At 38.5% G+C, this 15446-nt stretch overlaps 1 protein-coding gene across 1 annotated transcript in view; it reads right to left on the bottom strand.

The window, feature by feature from the left end:
* Window positions 1-15446, bottom strand: part of ABCC4 (ATP binding cassette subfamily C member 4 (PEL blood group)) — a 212120-nt gene that overhangs the window by 144944 nt on the left and 51730 nt on the right. Inside the window, exons 8-12 of the mRNA XM_083361690.1 lie at window positions 13541-13790; window positions 11134-11238; window positions 6598-6687; window positions 1875-2066; window positions 494-588 (exon numbers count right to left, since the gene is read on the bottom strand). Coding sequence (XP_083217816.1) covers window positions 494-588; window positions 1875-2066; window positions 6598-6687; window positions 11134-11238; window positions 13541-13790 — 732 coding nt within the window. The remainder of the gene's footprint in view (window positions 1-493; window positions 589-1874; window positions 2067-6597; window positions 6688-11133; window positions 11239-13540; window positions 13791-15446) is intronic.

Raw genomic sequence — 15446 nt, 5'->3', positions numbered from 1 at the left:
GAATCACTGCAGTTAATCAATTAGTAACCCGGTTGTTAAGTGAATCTGGTTTCCCCATTGACTTTGCTTGCCAAAAGGTCGCAAATGGGGATCACAGGACCTTGGGGACACAGCAACGGTCCTAAGTATGAACCATTTGCCAAGCATCTGACTTTTGATCATGTGATCATGGGGATGCTGGAAAAGTTGTAACTGTGAAAAATGGTCATAAGTCGCTTTTTTCAGTGCCACTGTAACTTTGAATGGTCAATTTACGAACTGTTGTAAGTCAAGGACTACGTGTAATATGTAGCATTGTTTGCTGTTAGGACTTCGATTTCAACAGCTTGATTTCTTTCATTAGCTTGTTATCACTAATTGACACAATTTTAAGTTTTTATAGGAGACCTTGAAATGTACATAATTTAGATTTTAGTTTCACCAAATACATTTGGTATTTAACTGATACCCCTGCAGGTTCAAGATGGTCTCATAAAATTAAAGTTCACTTTACCTAGCCAGATTAATCCTGGCTTTTTGTCCACCACTCAAAGTAGCTCCTCTGTCTCCAACTATTGTTAGGTCTCCATCTTCCAGTTGGTCAATATCCTATCAAACAGAGAGAATTATTCAAATAATTTGTCCTTTTACTGATTTGAGAACCATTGTAAATATTATTCATATGTTCTGTTCAAAAGGAGACATTATTAATCAGAATTGCTTTGTAAGATTCTTCACTCTGCAAAAAAGTGTGTTTGTGCAATTTATAAACCACTACAAATTTAATATGAATTTTAGGAAATAATGGGCAGTTTTCATAATGCCATACAAAATTATAAAAAAGAGACCAACTGCATTTTTAGAAAATGTGTTTTGCAAAAGGTTTTAAACTGTCTGCTTTTCATCCATCTTCAGCCTGACAGCAGCGGCATCAAATGTCATGTACTGGATTTGGTGTATAATATTTTTCAAGTTGCCAAATGAAATGATCTGTCTCTTGGCAATCTATTTTAATGTCCTAGATCACACCTGCCAAATCAAAGGTAAAGTTGAACTTTTTGAAGAACATTCTGTGAAATACAATGTCAGCTTAAAAAGCCAATGGCATTTTTAGGAACAATACATCCACTGCAATTTCTATCTTTACTCTCGCAAGTAGGGAATGTGAAAAATCTTCTAATCTGAATTGTTTCCTCCTAAGATTTATTTCATACCTTTTAAATGGGAAATAGATAAATCTTGAAGTATTACAACAGGGTCGCCAACCCACAAAATTATCACTGAAGTGAAAATTTTAATATGGCAATAGGGAAAAACCTAGTAACTCACATATATTATATGTCATTACATTTCATTAAATTTTATTAAAATTAGATAAAATCTAATTTCATGATGTTCTCTGTTCAGCTCCTTAAAGAGTGCTGCCCTGACCTCTCATTTAAAATTAAGTGGGCCCTCATCCCACAAAGGCCCTGCCTACATAATTATTTATGGATCCAGCCAACTTAAATTACATTTAACCAGGGAGCTATTTTGAACAATGTATGATGTCCTATATTTCACAGGCATTTTATCAATTCTTAAACATTGTTTTATTTTGGATGTTAGGCTGGATTCTGGGAATCCAAGGGCAATGAGGCCTCGATGAGGGCCCTGTAATTTTCCATGCATAATGCTTTGCCCAGGGCTTTTTTCCTCATAGAATGCTCAAAACGGAGTTCTGGCACCTCTTTTGGATGGAACCTTGTAGGGTAGGCAAGGCGGGTTGTATGACATGTGTGAGTTCTGCCACCTTTTTCTTTTACAAAAAAAGTACTGGCTTTGACAATTTTTATTGGCAAAAAGTGAAAAACAAGATGTTCAGCTCAATATGTATTTAAAGATGAAGAACTTACTTTTTTAAGAGCACAGACTCTTAACACCTTCTCATATTTTTCTTTTCGATATGCTTTTCCAAAGAGTATGTTATTTCTTACTGTGCCAGAAAATACCCAGGGTTGCTGAGAAACATAAGCTATTTTTCCTTGAACATCTATAAAGCCTTTGATTGTAGACAGCTCACCCAGGACAGCACTCAAGAGTGAAGACTAGAAGAATGGAAAAAACCAGATCGAAATTATAAATACTGATGTGCACAACACACCTAAGACCTTCCATTCTTTTTAGACATAAGCACAACTTATTTATATAACCACCACTAAAGGTTCCCTTGCTTTTCTTGCTTTGTCATATTATAGATCTTTGTCCTTCTCCGTGTATATCTGCAACAGCTACAATGTGGTATCAATCACATCTAACATTAATTTCTATGTGAACCTAACTGGAGTTGGCTAATTGTTTGTAGTCAAGAGATACGTCACCTAACTAATCTGGTTAGCTAACCCATTCTAGTATTTTATGCCAAAATGGACTTTAGGATAAAATAAAAAGGGATATTGATTCATTTGATAACACAAAAGCCCTAATACAGACAAATATTTGTTGCAGCAAAAGTTACAAGGAATTGTAACTTAAGAAACTGCCTTACAGCTGCTTTTAACTACTCTGATAAGGCTCATTTATTGGATGCCACTCTTGAATTAACTAGCAAATATAGTGGAAATTTTCAAAAATTTGAGAGAAGGAAATGGAACTGAATCTAGTCTATATCAAACAATTCATTACTCTATACCAGGGGTTCCCAACTAGGGGTGCAAGATGATATTCCAGTGGGTGCAAAAACTTGGGTTTTCAAAATTATAGTGTATATGGATAATTCGTTGCTATGATTTCAAACTTTCGTAAGGGGTGCGAGAATATATCAGAAGCGTTCTAGGGGCGCGGGGTATACTAAAGGTTTGGGAACCGCTGCTCTATACCTTTTTATTCCTGTAAAACATCCTTAGTTCTCCTATGTCCTTCAAGAATATTTTATCCTTTAAATCAGAGTTCCCAAACTTTTCTGGCAGACAGGGGGTGGTGGTGAGGGGATGGTTCCGCATGAGTGGCCAGCAAAAGCATGCATGCAGCTTTATTTGCATGAGCGGTGTGCACATGCACCTGCCACTCACTTAAATAGAGCCCGTGCATGCTCACCCGCTGCTTGCGCATGTGTGGATGTGCATGTGTGCTTGCCAGCCTGCTTGGAAACTCCCAATGGCCCACTAGTGGGCCATGGCCCATAGATTGAGGACCACTGCTTTACATTGTTCAACTCCTTTTTTTGACTCCCTTCAACCACAGTTTGGTTGTTCTTTCCTTTCTTCTCAGTCCATGCACTCACCCTTCATATATTCAGTCTGCTTCCATTTGATAGGACCAATCCATTTCAACATAGATAAATTGATCCTTCACTTTTGTATTCAATCACACCATTCTTTCATCACCCATTCATTTGGGTTCCCATGTGTTTATTGCTTAATTTATAAGCAAACCAACTTCCAGCTGACTCTGCGCAACTTACAACTATTTTTTTAAAAAATGCAAGAATCCAGAAGAGCAAAATACAAAACAAAAACCAAAGTAAAACAAAACAAAACAAAACAAATTAAGGGACTCCAAAGTCACTCTATACCCAAGACCCAGGAAAACAGGCAGGTCTTGAATAATTCCCAGAAGAAAATAACGCGATGCCACATGGTTCTCGATCCTACTTTTGATCCTCTTTTTTCTTACATTACCACATATAGGTAGCCCTCGATCATAATTGAGCTGAACATTTCTGTTGTTAAGTGAGACATTTGTTAAATGAGCTTTTCCCCATTTTACAACTTTGCTTGCCATAGTTGTTCAGAGAATCACTGCAGCTGTTAAGTTAGTAACAAGATTGTTAAGTGAATCTGGCTTCCCCTGTTGCGTTTGCTTGTCAGAAGGTTGCAAAAGGTGTTCACATGACCCCAGGACACAGCAACAGTCATAAACATGAGTCAGTTGCCAAGTGTCCTGAATGGTCTTAAGTGTGAAAAATGTTGGTAAGTCATTTTTTTCAGTGCCGTAATTTTGAATGGTCACTAACGGAACTGCTGTAAGTTGAGGACTACCTGTAAATACATTTCACAGCACTGAATTTACCTTTATGTTTCTTCTGCCATTCACCTCTCACTTTCTTATAAGTAAGAGGGCAGAAGCACAGACTATTTTTATTTCTTTAAAAAAACATTCATTCCTTGCAACGGATCATGCATTATTATGGACCACTCACTTCCATATGTTTGTATCTTACCATCCATCCTTTAAAGAATCATAGAATAACAGAGATGGAAGGGAGCTTGGAGGTCTTCTAGCCCAACTCCCAGCTCAAGAAGGGGACCCATATCAGAGGTCTCCAACCTTTCTCGGTTGGTGGATCAGAGGGAAAGGGAGGGGGAAGCATTTTACATGTGCACGCGTGCTCGCACACAAACAGGGCCACAAGCACGAGCGGCGCAAACACGGCGGTGCTAGTGCCCATGTGACCGAACATCAGAGCACCACACAAAAGTGGATGGAAGCAAGGAATAGCTATACCTCCCAAGATATTTTCGAGCATATTAATCCTAATGATATACTTCCAGGGTTCAATTTACCCCAACACATATGGGTGACATACAATAGAATTAGAACGACTCATGGGGTGTGTGCTTGTATAAATGGGGAAAGACATCTTCAGCGCAATGTGATTGTGGGGCTCCCCGACAGACTATCCAACATATAGTGAGGGAATGCACTAATAGAAAATACCCAGGAGATTTTAAGGACTTCCTCTGCGTAACAACGGTAGCTACTGACTGGATTTCCAAACTCGACATCAAACTCTGAAATGTTATTTCTGTTTTCCTCTTAGGTTTTATTACTGCTTCTTTTTAATTGTTTTAACTGTTTTAACTTGTAAGTATGAAATGTTTTTAATATTGTGTGTGACCAGCCATACGCTAAATAAATAATAATACAACATGGTGCCCCATTTTCGCCATGGGGTGCCCCATTTGCATAGAGGCAGCAGTGCTAGTGTGAGCGGAAGTGAGCGCACACACACATATGCATGCACTGGCCAGCCTGGTAGTGGGCTGTGGCCCACAAGTTGGGGATCCCTGCCCTGTACCATTCTGGACAAATGGTTTCCAATCTAGTTTCCAATGTATAGTAAATATTCTATCAAAGTTCTAAAAATGTATCTGTTTGCTCTATTTGCATATTCCCTGACTCTAGGCAAAGAATCAGACCTCTATCATTACCATGAACATTCCTTATACATTTATTCATAAATTCTTTAAACAATCTAAGGGACATCTTTGTCTTATTTCTTGCACTTTATTTGAATTCACTAACAATGGGCTTCATTTGTATGATACACTGCTGTTACCGCATTCAGCAACCAGCCACATCCAATAATGCTCCATATTCACACAAAATATTCTATTGATCAAGCCTCTATCATATGCTTTCTCTAAATCAATATACATTTTTCTCAGATTCATACATTAATGATTTGCAGGCTAGAAAAAAAATCTGCTTGGTACATTCACTCACTGGCACAAAACAGGACTTCACTTCCCAAGTTTTGTTCACATAAAACTTTCAAACAAAACTCTGCCAAACTAGGTAATCTAAATGAAGTTAAAGCCTCAGTAACTTTGCACCCATTCTTGCTGCAAGTCTCTTTGTATAAGGAAACAAAACCATTCATCTTCTGATCATATTATTTCCAGTTTAGTTTCTTTCTCTTCTTTCCGTTTTTTCCACACCCATATTTTCCCCAAATCTACTCCACACTACAAAAAATAACAAAATGTCTCATCACCATGTATTTTTCACCAATTCTTTCATATTTTCATCATAAACAATGAGAACCATAATGCCTTTTGATTCAAAATTAATAATAGTAATAATTTATTAAGGTTACTGTACAGTATGTGCTGCCCAACTCTGAGTGACTCTGGGGTATTCGCTAATTGTCAAAAATGTTTAGAAATTTAAAAAAAACCACAAAACAATAAGAAAAAAAAAGTGACAGAGAAAACAATCCAGATAGGAACAAAGAAAAAAAAGAAAAAGGTGGCTTCAATCAAGCTTGTCAAAAGCCTGAATGAAGATTCATATCTGTTCATTGCAAATTTATAAATAGACTGATGCTTAAATCTCATTCATTCTTCTGAATTCATTCCTTGACTTAGCTCAATTTCACAAGACAAGGCTAGTTTCAGTCAGATCTATTATATTCTTTCCTTTTCTATTTGTTGCACAGACATAGATACACATACCTGTTTTTCCTTCTCCTATTTCTTTTACTAATTCAAGTCCTTTACTATTTATTTTCCTTCATTCCAAGTTGCTATCTTACCTCACTAGATGTGCCCATTGATTTTGAGTTCCACAACTCATTCTGGATATGTACCTCTGCCCCATATTATTTTTAGCAAGATGCAGACTAGCCTTAATCACACCCATATCATTCCCATGATAATGGGAAGACCAGTATTGGTCAGTTCTGACAAAGCTCACTGTTACCTCATCTTACTCACTCTACATTATACAAGCTTGGATCTCAACAGATTGAAACCCAGAGAATGAACAGGGTGCAAAATATCTGTTTTCAAATGCTTCAGAATTAACTTCCAAAGGACAACTGAAGAGGAAAAAAAAATAAAAATCAAGACTTGCCTTTCCCGCTCCCACGGGGCCAATCACAATGAGCAATTCTCCTGCTCTGACAGTCAGTGAAATGTCTTGAAGTGTTGTCATTTCCGTGGTCTATTCATTTGGGAAGAAATCAATATGGTTTTGTTATTTATGCATTTATTTATTTGCTTTCACTAACTGAATACAAATAAACAAAACAGGATTTCCTGCGCTCAGTTGTTCAGTCATCTCACAAGTAGACTACTGTAATGTGCTCTGCATGGGGCTACTCTTGAAGAGCATTCGGATGCTATAGGTGGTTCAGAGTGTGGCAGCGCAGGTAGATTAGAGGCCCCAATGAAGGGCCCTGTGACACCATCGCTCTGCGAGCTGCACTGGTTACCGGTCTGCTTCTGGGTGCAATTCAAGGTGTTGGTGATCACCTTTAAACCCCATCATGACATGGGTCCAGGTTATTTGAGGGACTGTCTCAGCTCACTGGGATTGGCCCGTATCCCTCATGCCGGCAGAGGAGGCATGCTGTGGGTCCCGTCAACCCAAGTATTCCAGCTGCAGGGGTCCAGGAGAAGGGTCTTCTCTGCTGTCAGTCCTGCCCTCTGGAACCTCCTATCTCTTCGTAAGGGCCTGAAGACGTGGCTGTGCCAGTTGGCTTCAGGTTCCACTGGGGGATCAGTACAATGGAGGTGCTTGATTAATAACAGATCCCACCTCCCACCCGCATTTCACCCACATCCCCCTCCATGTGTCTTTTGTTTTAATGTTGGTTTTTAACTTTTTATATTTTAGATTTTATGTAACTGTAAGCCACCCATAGTTAACCCAGGGTATGACAGGCGGCTAATAAATTTTATAAACAAACAAACAAACATATTTATGAATAAAAATAAAACTGAAGAAAACTAAACAAAAGTATATTCATTGACTCTATTCATTGTTTTATGCATTCAGTCAATCCTGGCTCCTGTTGACTACCTGGACTAGTCCTTGCAATTTTCCTGGCAAGGTTTTCCGGAAATAGTTTGCCATTGTCTGCTTCCTAGAAAGAGTATGATTGACCCAGAATTATTCTGTGACTTCATGTCCAAGACAGGACTGGAACTCACAGTCTCCCAGTTTCTACCCTGATTCTTTGACAACAAACAATAAACTGGCTCTCACAGTGTCAATTTAGTAGGAGAAACAGATTCAAAATGCTACTTCTTAAAATCAATATGATAGTTATAGAAATTATTTGAAATCTATTGCATTTTGATTCTAAGACATTTAATTTAAATGACAACTATTTAAATGTATAACGTATAACTACCGTATTTTCCGGCGTATAAGATGACCCCCTACATTTCCTGTTAAATTATAGGGTTTGGGCTATACTCGCTGTATAAGACTACCCCTCTTCCAATGCACACCAAATAAAAATTAAAAAACATCAGATTTGATTTTAATATGGTAATTTTAATTCAAATTACCAACAAAGATGATTGGGGGACTGGAGGCTAAAACATATAGGGAACGGTTGCTGGAATTGGGTATGTGTAGTTTAATGAAGAGAAGGGTGAGGGGTGACATGATAGCAGTGTTCCAATATCTCAGGGGCTGCCACAAAGAAGAGGGAGCCAAGCTATTCTCCAAAGCACCTGAAAGCAGGACAAGAAGCAATGGATAGAAACTAGTCAAGGAGAGAAGCAACCTAGAACTAAGGAGAAATTTCCTGACAGTTAGAACAATTAATCAGTGGAACAAACTGCCTCCAGAAGTGGTGAATGCTCCAACACTGGAAGTTTTTAAGAAGAGACTGGACAGCCATTTGTCTGAAATGGTATAGGGTTTCCTGCCTTAGCAGGGGGTTGGACTAGATGACCTCCAAGGTCCCTTCCAACTTCTTCTTCTTCTTCTTCTTCTTCTTCTTCTTATTATTATTATTATTATTATTATTATTATTATTATTATTATTATTATTATTATATTATACATGCAGGTACTTAGTAGGAAAACTGTCACTTATAAACATAAGGCTGTTTGTCATCAAACATGTAAACATAAAACAGTGCAAGTGGATTAAACTTTTCCTAATTCACTCTAAAGCTTTCCCTGCGCAGAGCTTTAAGTAACACCAGCTGCCTGCAATTAGTGCAGGTTCGCAACCCACCAGGCTCAAGGTTGACTCAGCCTTCCATCCTTCCGAGGTAGGTAAAATGAGGACCCAGATTGTTGGGGGCAATAAGCTGACTTTGTAATAATGCTGCTGGGGGGGAAGCCCTAATAAGCAGGCATATACATAGAATGAAGGCTATTGCTAAGCACATTGATTTGTGCTTTAAATTGTAAGTCGCCCTGAGTCTTCGGAGAAGGGCGGGATATAAATGGGATTTTTAAAAAAAAAAGACCAAATGGGAGATCTGCTCCAGGTTTTCCAGCCAGCCCGCCCAGTTCCTGAGTCAAATGTGTCCTTAGAGCTAAGCAGCTGCTCTGGCTGCGGCATTCCCCACCTGCCTTTCAAGTTGGGATAGACTACAGCTGCTTTTCAACTTTAGAAGGAAAGACACCCAGACCCCAGCCTGTAAAAAATCACAGACTGCAGCTTCTACTCCAATTGGTCCCGCTTTCCCTGTGCAGACTAAATGGGAGATCCGCTCCAGGTTTTCCAGCCAGCCCTGTCCCTAAAGTTTCAGCACCCGGCGTACAAGACGACCCCTGACTTTTGAGAAGATTTTCATGGGTTAAAAAGTCGTCTTATACGCCGGAAAGTACGGTATCCTAAAAGGACCTAGAGAATTTCTGTGCGCAGAAAATCATCCACAATTGATACTTGCCAAAAGATGTTCAAAATGATACAACTCAAAATTTAGAAAAGTGAATCCTTTTGAATAGGTAGCTGCTCCTTTTAAAAATATGTATTTAAAATTAAAGATCCCCACAAAAATTTATAAAATGTATTAAATTTTTGAAAATGTTTTGCAGATACATTTATAGCAATTCCGCACAAAAATTCATAATCTAATTTAAGAGTATTACTCTTAAATGTAAAGTTTAATCACTCGCATCTATCGAGACCAAAAACTAATTATCTGTGAAATATCACATGGGATAAAAAAATGGAAGATAGCACATACGTTCCTCATAGATATGAAACTGATAATGATTTATAAAATTAATGGTTTTTTTCTATTTATACTTAATTCATACCTAATTCTCTTATAAATAAGAAAACCACAAAGAAAAATTAGAAATAGTATTAATTTTAATCGGACCATAAATTAGTATAAACAGCAAGAAATCAGCACGAGAAAATGTTATTCATGTTCAGAAATTAAAAAACGATTGCCATTATGCTTTACTGATTTTCTCATCCTCTTTTATTTGATCCAGGTACCTTCAATAATCCTAAACAGGAAACTTGACTGGATTTAAGGCAATAATCAGGTTTCCAATAAAGGTTGGTATAAACACAATCCATTGTTTGTAATCCTAAAATATTGTTCCACCATGACAGCAGAGAGAAATCAGGGGCCATTGGCCTTCTTAAACATTATGCTTTAATCTCCACAAGGTGGCGAAAATAGCTCATCTTATTCCTTTTTACTTCTTCTAAGGACTTAAACTTTTGGTCATACAGTCAAGGTTTTCCCTCACTTTGACCTTGCATTGACTTCAACAGAAGCATTCCACTTTCAGCCAGCTGCAATGTAACTTACATTTGTTATACAATTTGGAACATGGTTGTCAGAAAAAGAAAAAAAGAAAAACCTAGCAATATAATATGTGCTTTGTAAAGAGATATCCACTGAAAAAGGTAACCCTGCAGCACAGGGATCATAAAAGGAACATCTGACTGAACCTCAGTATACAAGGTACTGTATCTACCAAACCTCTGTTCCTCATAAAAAAAAATGTTTGCAAAAAAAGGAGGCCTGCAAAGTCCCCCAAAATTAACCAGCTGAGGTAAACATACCAGTTACCATATCTGGCTTTTATAAAGGCATGTTAAAATATCTCATTTTCTGAATATCTAAATCAGGACAGGTAGTCCTTAACTTACAACCACAACTGAGCCCAAAATTACTGTTGTTAAGTGAGACATTTGTTAAGTGAATTTTGTCCCGTTTTATGACCTTTCTTGCCACAGTTGTTAAGTGAATCACTGCAGTTGATAAGTTAGTCACCTGGTTGTTAAGTGAATCTGGCTTCTCCATTGACTTCGCTTGCCAAAAGGTCACAAAAGGGGATCACATGAGTGGAAAGGAACTAAACAACTGGTTTATGAACAGCCAGTTTGTCGGTTTGTGGCAAAGATTTCAAACTGAGGTCCTACCTGATGCCACCATTAAGTTCCTATAGGTCATATTGCTTACTGAAACCAACATTCTTCATTGCATTACTGAATGTATTTTATTTGGAAGGAGGGAGAAAAGCATTTTTAGTTTAACAACAACCTGAAAAGGGGAAAAAAACACTACTTGTTCAGAGATAGCCATTACTATTTCCAAATTTTGCATCATTTAGTTGAAGCTGCAAAAGTGGACCGATTCTGTATTGCCATTCAGAATAAAAGTGATTTACCTTGTCCCAGGAGCAAGTTAAATCGTGTACATTAAGGATAGGATTTTCACTGTTACTTTTGAGTTGTGGTCTAAACTGAGAAATCTCATCAAGGATTAGAAAGTTCTGCATCAGTAGAAAGAAAAAGAAGATCGTATAAACACAAAACAGAAAAGATTAATTTATTTTTTGCTGAAATACGTTCACATAATCAAAGGCTTTCCATATATTCAAAGAGCATATCCATAGGAAAACTGAGTTCATTTAAAAAAAAGTAATAATTTTCTGACCAAGTCAATGTTTCTTTTTAAATACATACTGATCTAGAGTTATTATTTTATTATTACTTTAACATGGTTAACTAATAGTTTAGTTTATAATTTACAATATTCCATGCATAGCAAATAAAGATCTGATTATCAACAGGAATGAAAGGTGGTATTCTAACTTTTTTTCTGTGCCTTCTTATATCTAAGTAGCAGTTCTGAGTTTGCCTCACACAGCCTTCTGCAATGATAGGCACTGAATCCTACCTACTACATCCCACGTTCAACTGTGCACAAGAAAAAAGATTTTAAAAACCGCACTAGAATATATAACAGAATAACAGAGTTGAAAGGGACTTTGGAGGTCTTCAAGTCCAACCCCCTGCTCAAGCAGGAGACTCTAGTCTATACCATTCTGGACAAGTGACTGTTCAATCTCTTAAAAATCTCTAGTGATGGAGCACCCACAACTTCTGAAGGCAACCCGTAACTGTCAGGAAATTTCTCCTTAGTTCTAGGTTGCTTCTCTCCTTGATTAGTTTCCATCCATTTCTTCCTGTCCTGTCTTGTGCTGCTTTGGAAAATGGACTGACCCCCATCTGGATGCAATATTCCAAATATGGTCTTACCAAGCACATTATAAAGCAGTAGTAACATTTCACGGGATCTTGATTCTATCCCTCTGTTAATGCAGCCTAGGATTGCATTGGCTTTTTTGGCAGCTGCAGCACATTGCTGGCTCACATTTAGATGATTGTCCACTAGGAATCCAAGATCCTTCTCACAGTTACTGCTGTTGAGCCATGTTTCACCTAATCTGTACCTGTGCATTTGGTTTTTCTTACCTAAATGTAAAACCTTACTTTTCTCACAACTCAATTTCATTTTGTTAGACAGGGTCCAGTGTTCAAGTCTGTTGAGATCCTGCTGGATTTTGAATCTATCTTCTGGGATGTTGGCTATCCCTGCCAGCTTATTATCATCTGCAAATTTGATGAGTGTACCTTCTATTCCCTTATCTAAATTATTTATGAAGATATTGAAGAATACTGGGCCTAAGACAGAACCTTGGAGTCGCCCATTGCTTACGTCCATCCATGTATATATGTATAGTTCCATTCGGGACTACATGTTGAATATGGTTGACCTATTCTCCAAAGCACCTGAGGGCAGGACAAGAAGTAATGGGTGGAAACTGTTAAACAGACATCCAAACTAGAACTAAGGAGAAATTTCCTGACAGTAAGATCAATTAATCAATGAAACGACTTGCCACCAGAAGTTGTGAGTGCTCCATCACTGGAGGTTTTCAAGAAGACATTGGACAGCCATTTATCTAGAATGATGTAGGATATCTTGCTCAAGCAAGGGGTTGGGACTAGAAGACCTTCAAAGTCCCTTTCACTTCTGTTAATCTATGACTTCTATTCTAAGCCATTAAGGGTCAGACTATTATAATGGCCTCATAATGCCTGATACAGTGAAATTCTCATATGCAAGACCCTTTCTTCCTCTGGTAGCCCTGGCATTGATTTTCCAACCTCCTTGTCAAAGGCCTGGTTCTTCTTGTTAACTTTGCAGAGGTGCTGAATGTGCAGTTCATGGGTTGGACAAAGCCTGTCATCATTTTAGCAGGTTTCTAAAGCCTTATTACAATGTCTGGGTGAAGATATTTAGTGGAATTGTTCCTACATTCTATTACAGATCCAAATAATGGGAATGAAGGAGACCCTTGCAATAGAATCTATTTGCTGTTTATTGATCAAGGGTGATTTAAAAAGTGTTGCACTATAATTCTGTATTTCCAAAGGGGTTTTTTTTCCCTGCATTTTTCCCTGTATTTCAAATTATCTGATAAAACTGTGCCTCTATTCTTGTCCCTAATCCATAATCATTCCCATTACCTTGAAAATCATTTATGCTCATTCAGTTAAACATCCTTAATCAATAAAAAGCACCATAAATTCAACTTCTAAGCACTTAATCATCCATATCAATTAAGAATTACCCTTAGGGAATTACATAAGGCAAATATTTATTCATTCTCTTTCTCTAGCTACAAAAGATGGAGGCCTGCCTAGAAGAAAAGCATGAGCTACCAACTTGTTAATTATTTCTAATGCTGCCATTAAATTCAACTGAATGCCCCCTTTTGGTAATACCTTGATTCGTGTAATGCTGACCAATGCTTCAGATACTTTCTCAATCGCCGCTGGGAAAAATAGAGTGACTGTCAGCCTCACTGCACCATACAGAGAGACAGCGACAAACACCCGACTCGCTGAAATCGGATTGCCCAGCAACACGTAGGTCATGAATGTCATAAACACTGTGATTTTGCTGGCAACGTAGAAGGATGCCAAGTTCATTCCCCGGAGGTAAGAAGTCTTAAGAACCACTGAAATCTCCTTTCTGAAATCGAATTTTAATAATTTTGATAAAACACGTTATGTATTTATGTATTGCAAGTATTTTTAAGACACTTCAACCAAGCACATCTAAAAGGTTTAGAAAAGCTAAGTAAGAAGAAAGCCCACATTATTAAAAAAAACTAATTCAGCATCAGTAATAACATCAAAACAACAGCAGCATATACCGCATCATCGACTCCACAATGCCTTAAGCAGCCAGGTTCAACTCAAGTTTCAGCTATGGAAGCACAGAAACTTCTTGTTTGGATTATTTCAGTGCACTCCACATAGGGCTGCCCTTGAAGACCATCCAAAAGTTACAACTGGCCCAGAATGTCACAGTATACACAGCTATGCTGGCTCAGGAATTCTGGGAGTTGAAGTCCATGTGTCATAAAAGAGCCAAGGTTGCCTACCCCTGGCCTATGTAAAGCCCCTATTATGTGAGTGCCACTGGCTTGAATTTTCCTTCTGGATGCAACTCAAGATGGCAGTTATCATTTTTAAAGCCCCACATGGCATAGGCCTATGTTACTCAGGACCATCTCTTCATGAGACTACCTCCCACTAGGTCATATAAAATGGTATCAGGTCCTTTCCCTGATACAGTGACATCTAATGGGACCTAGCAATCGTGCCTTTTCCATGGTTGCTTCTGCCTTATGAAAAACCATCTCCATGGTAATCAGGCAGGCCTTCATTCATCCTCTTAGCTTTCCAGAACGCCATTAATATACCGCCCTGAGTCCTTCGGGAGAAGGGCGGTATACAAATTTAATAAAATAAATAAAATAAATAAATAAATTAAAGTCCTGGCTCTTTACCCAGGCACTGGGCTAGAGTGGTGGAGGCTGGGGGCGGGAGAGGGGTTGGGACACCCTGGGAGATTGATAGAAGTACCAGATATTTAGTTTTGTTTTTTTAAAAAAAAATACAATTCTTACTGATTTTACAGTTATACTGTTGTTGTAAGCTGCCCAGAGTTGTTTCATGATGGGTGGAGATAGAAATCTGTTAAATAAATAAGTGAGTTGAGGCCATTCACTCTCTCTTAGACCAACCTACCTCACAGAAAACGGGAAGAATGAATGGATATATTTACCTTTGAGCTTCAAGAATAGGGAATCCCAGACTGGAGGGTGTGATTGGCTCAAGGGCATGAACAAATCCCAAATGGGATGGCAGGATATGCATTTTTAAAACCATTATTAGCATTAACATTTGTAATTTTAAACTTTGAAGAATGGTGGAGGGAGAGAAGCCCTGCAAATATTTGTGTGTTTGTTTTAATCTCACATGAGGGATGCGGTGGCTCAGTGGGTTAGGACGCTGAGCTTGTCGATCAGAAGGTCGGCAGTTTGGCGGGTCGAATCCCGAGTGCCGCATAACACAGTGAGCGCCTGTTACTCGTCCCAGCTTCTGCCCACCTAGCAGTTCGAAAGCACGTAAAAATGCAAGTAGAAAAATAGGGACCACTACGGTGGGAAGGTAACAGCGTTCCGTGCGCCTTTGGCGTCTAGTCATGCCGGCCACATGACCACAGAGACGTCCTCGGACAAGCGCTGGCTCTTCGGCTTTGAAACGGAAATGAGCACCGGCCCCTAGAGTCGGAAACGACTAGCACGCATGTGCGGGGGAACCTTTACCTTTACCTTTT

This window comes from Vipera ursinii (assembly GCF_947247035.1).
Source record: "Vipera ursinii genome assembly, chromosome: 4".
Lineage (NCBI taxonomy): Eukaryota > Metazoa > Chordata > Lepidosauria > Squamata > Viperidae > Vipera > Vipera ursinii.
This window is presented reverse-complemented; position numbering and strand designations above follow the sequence as displayed.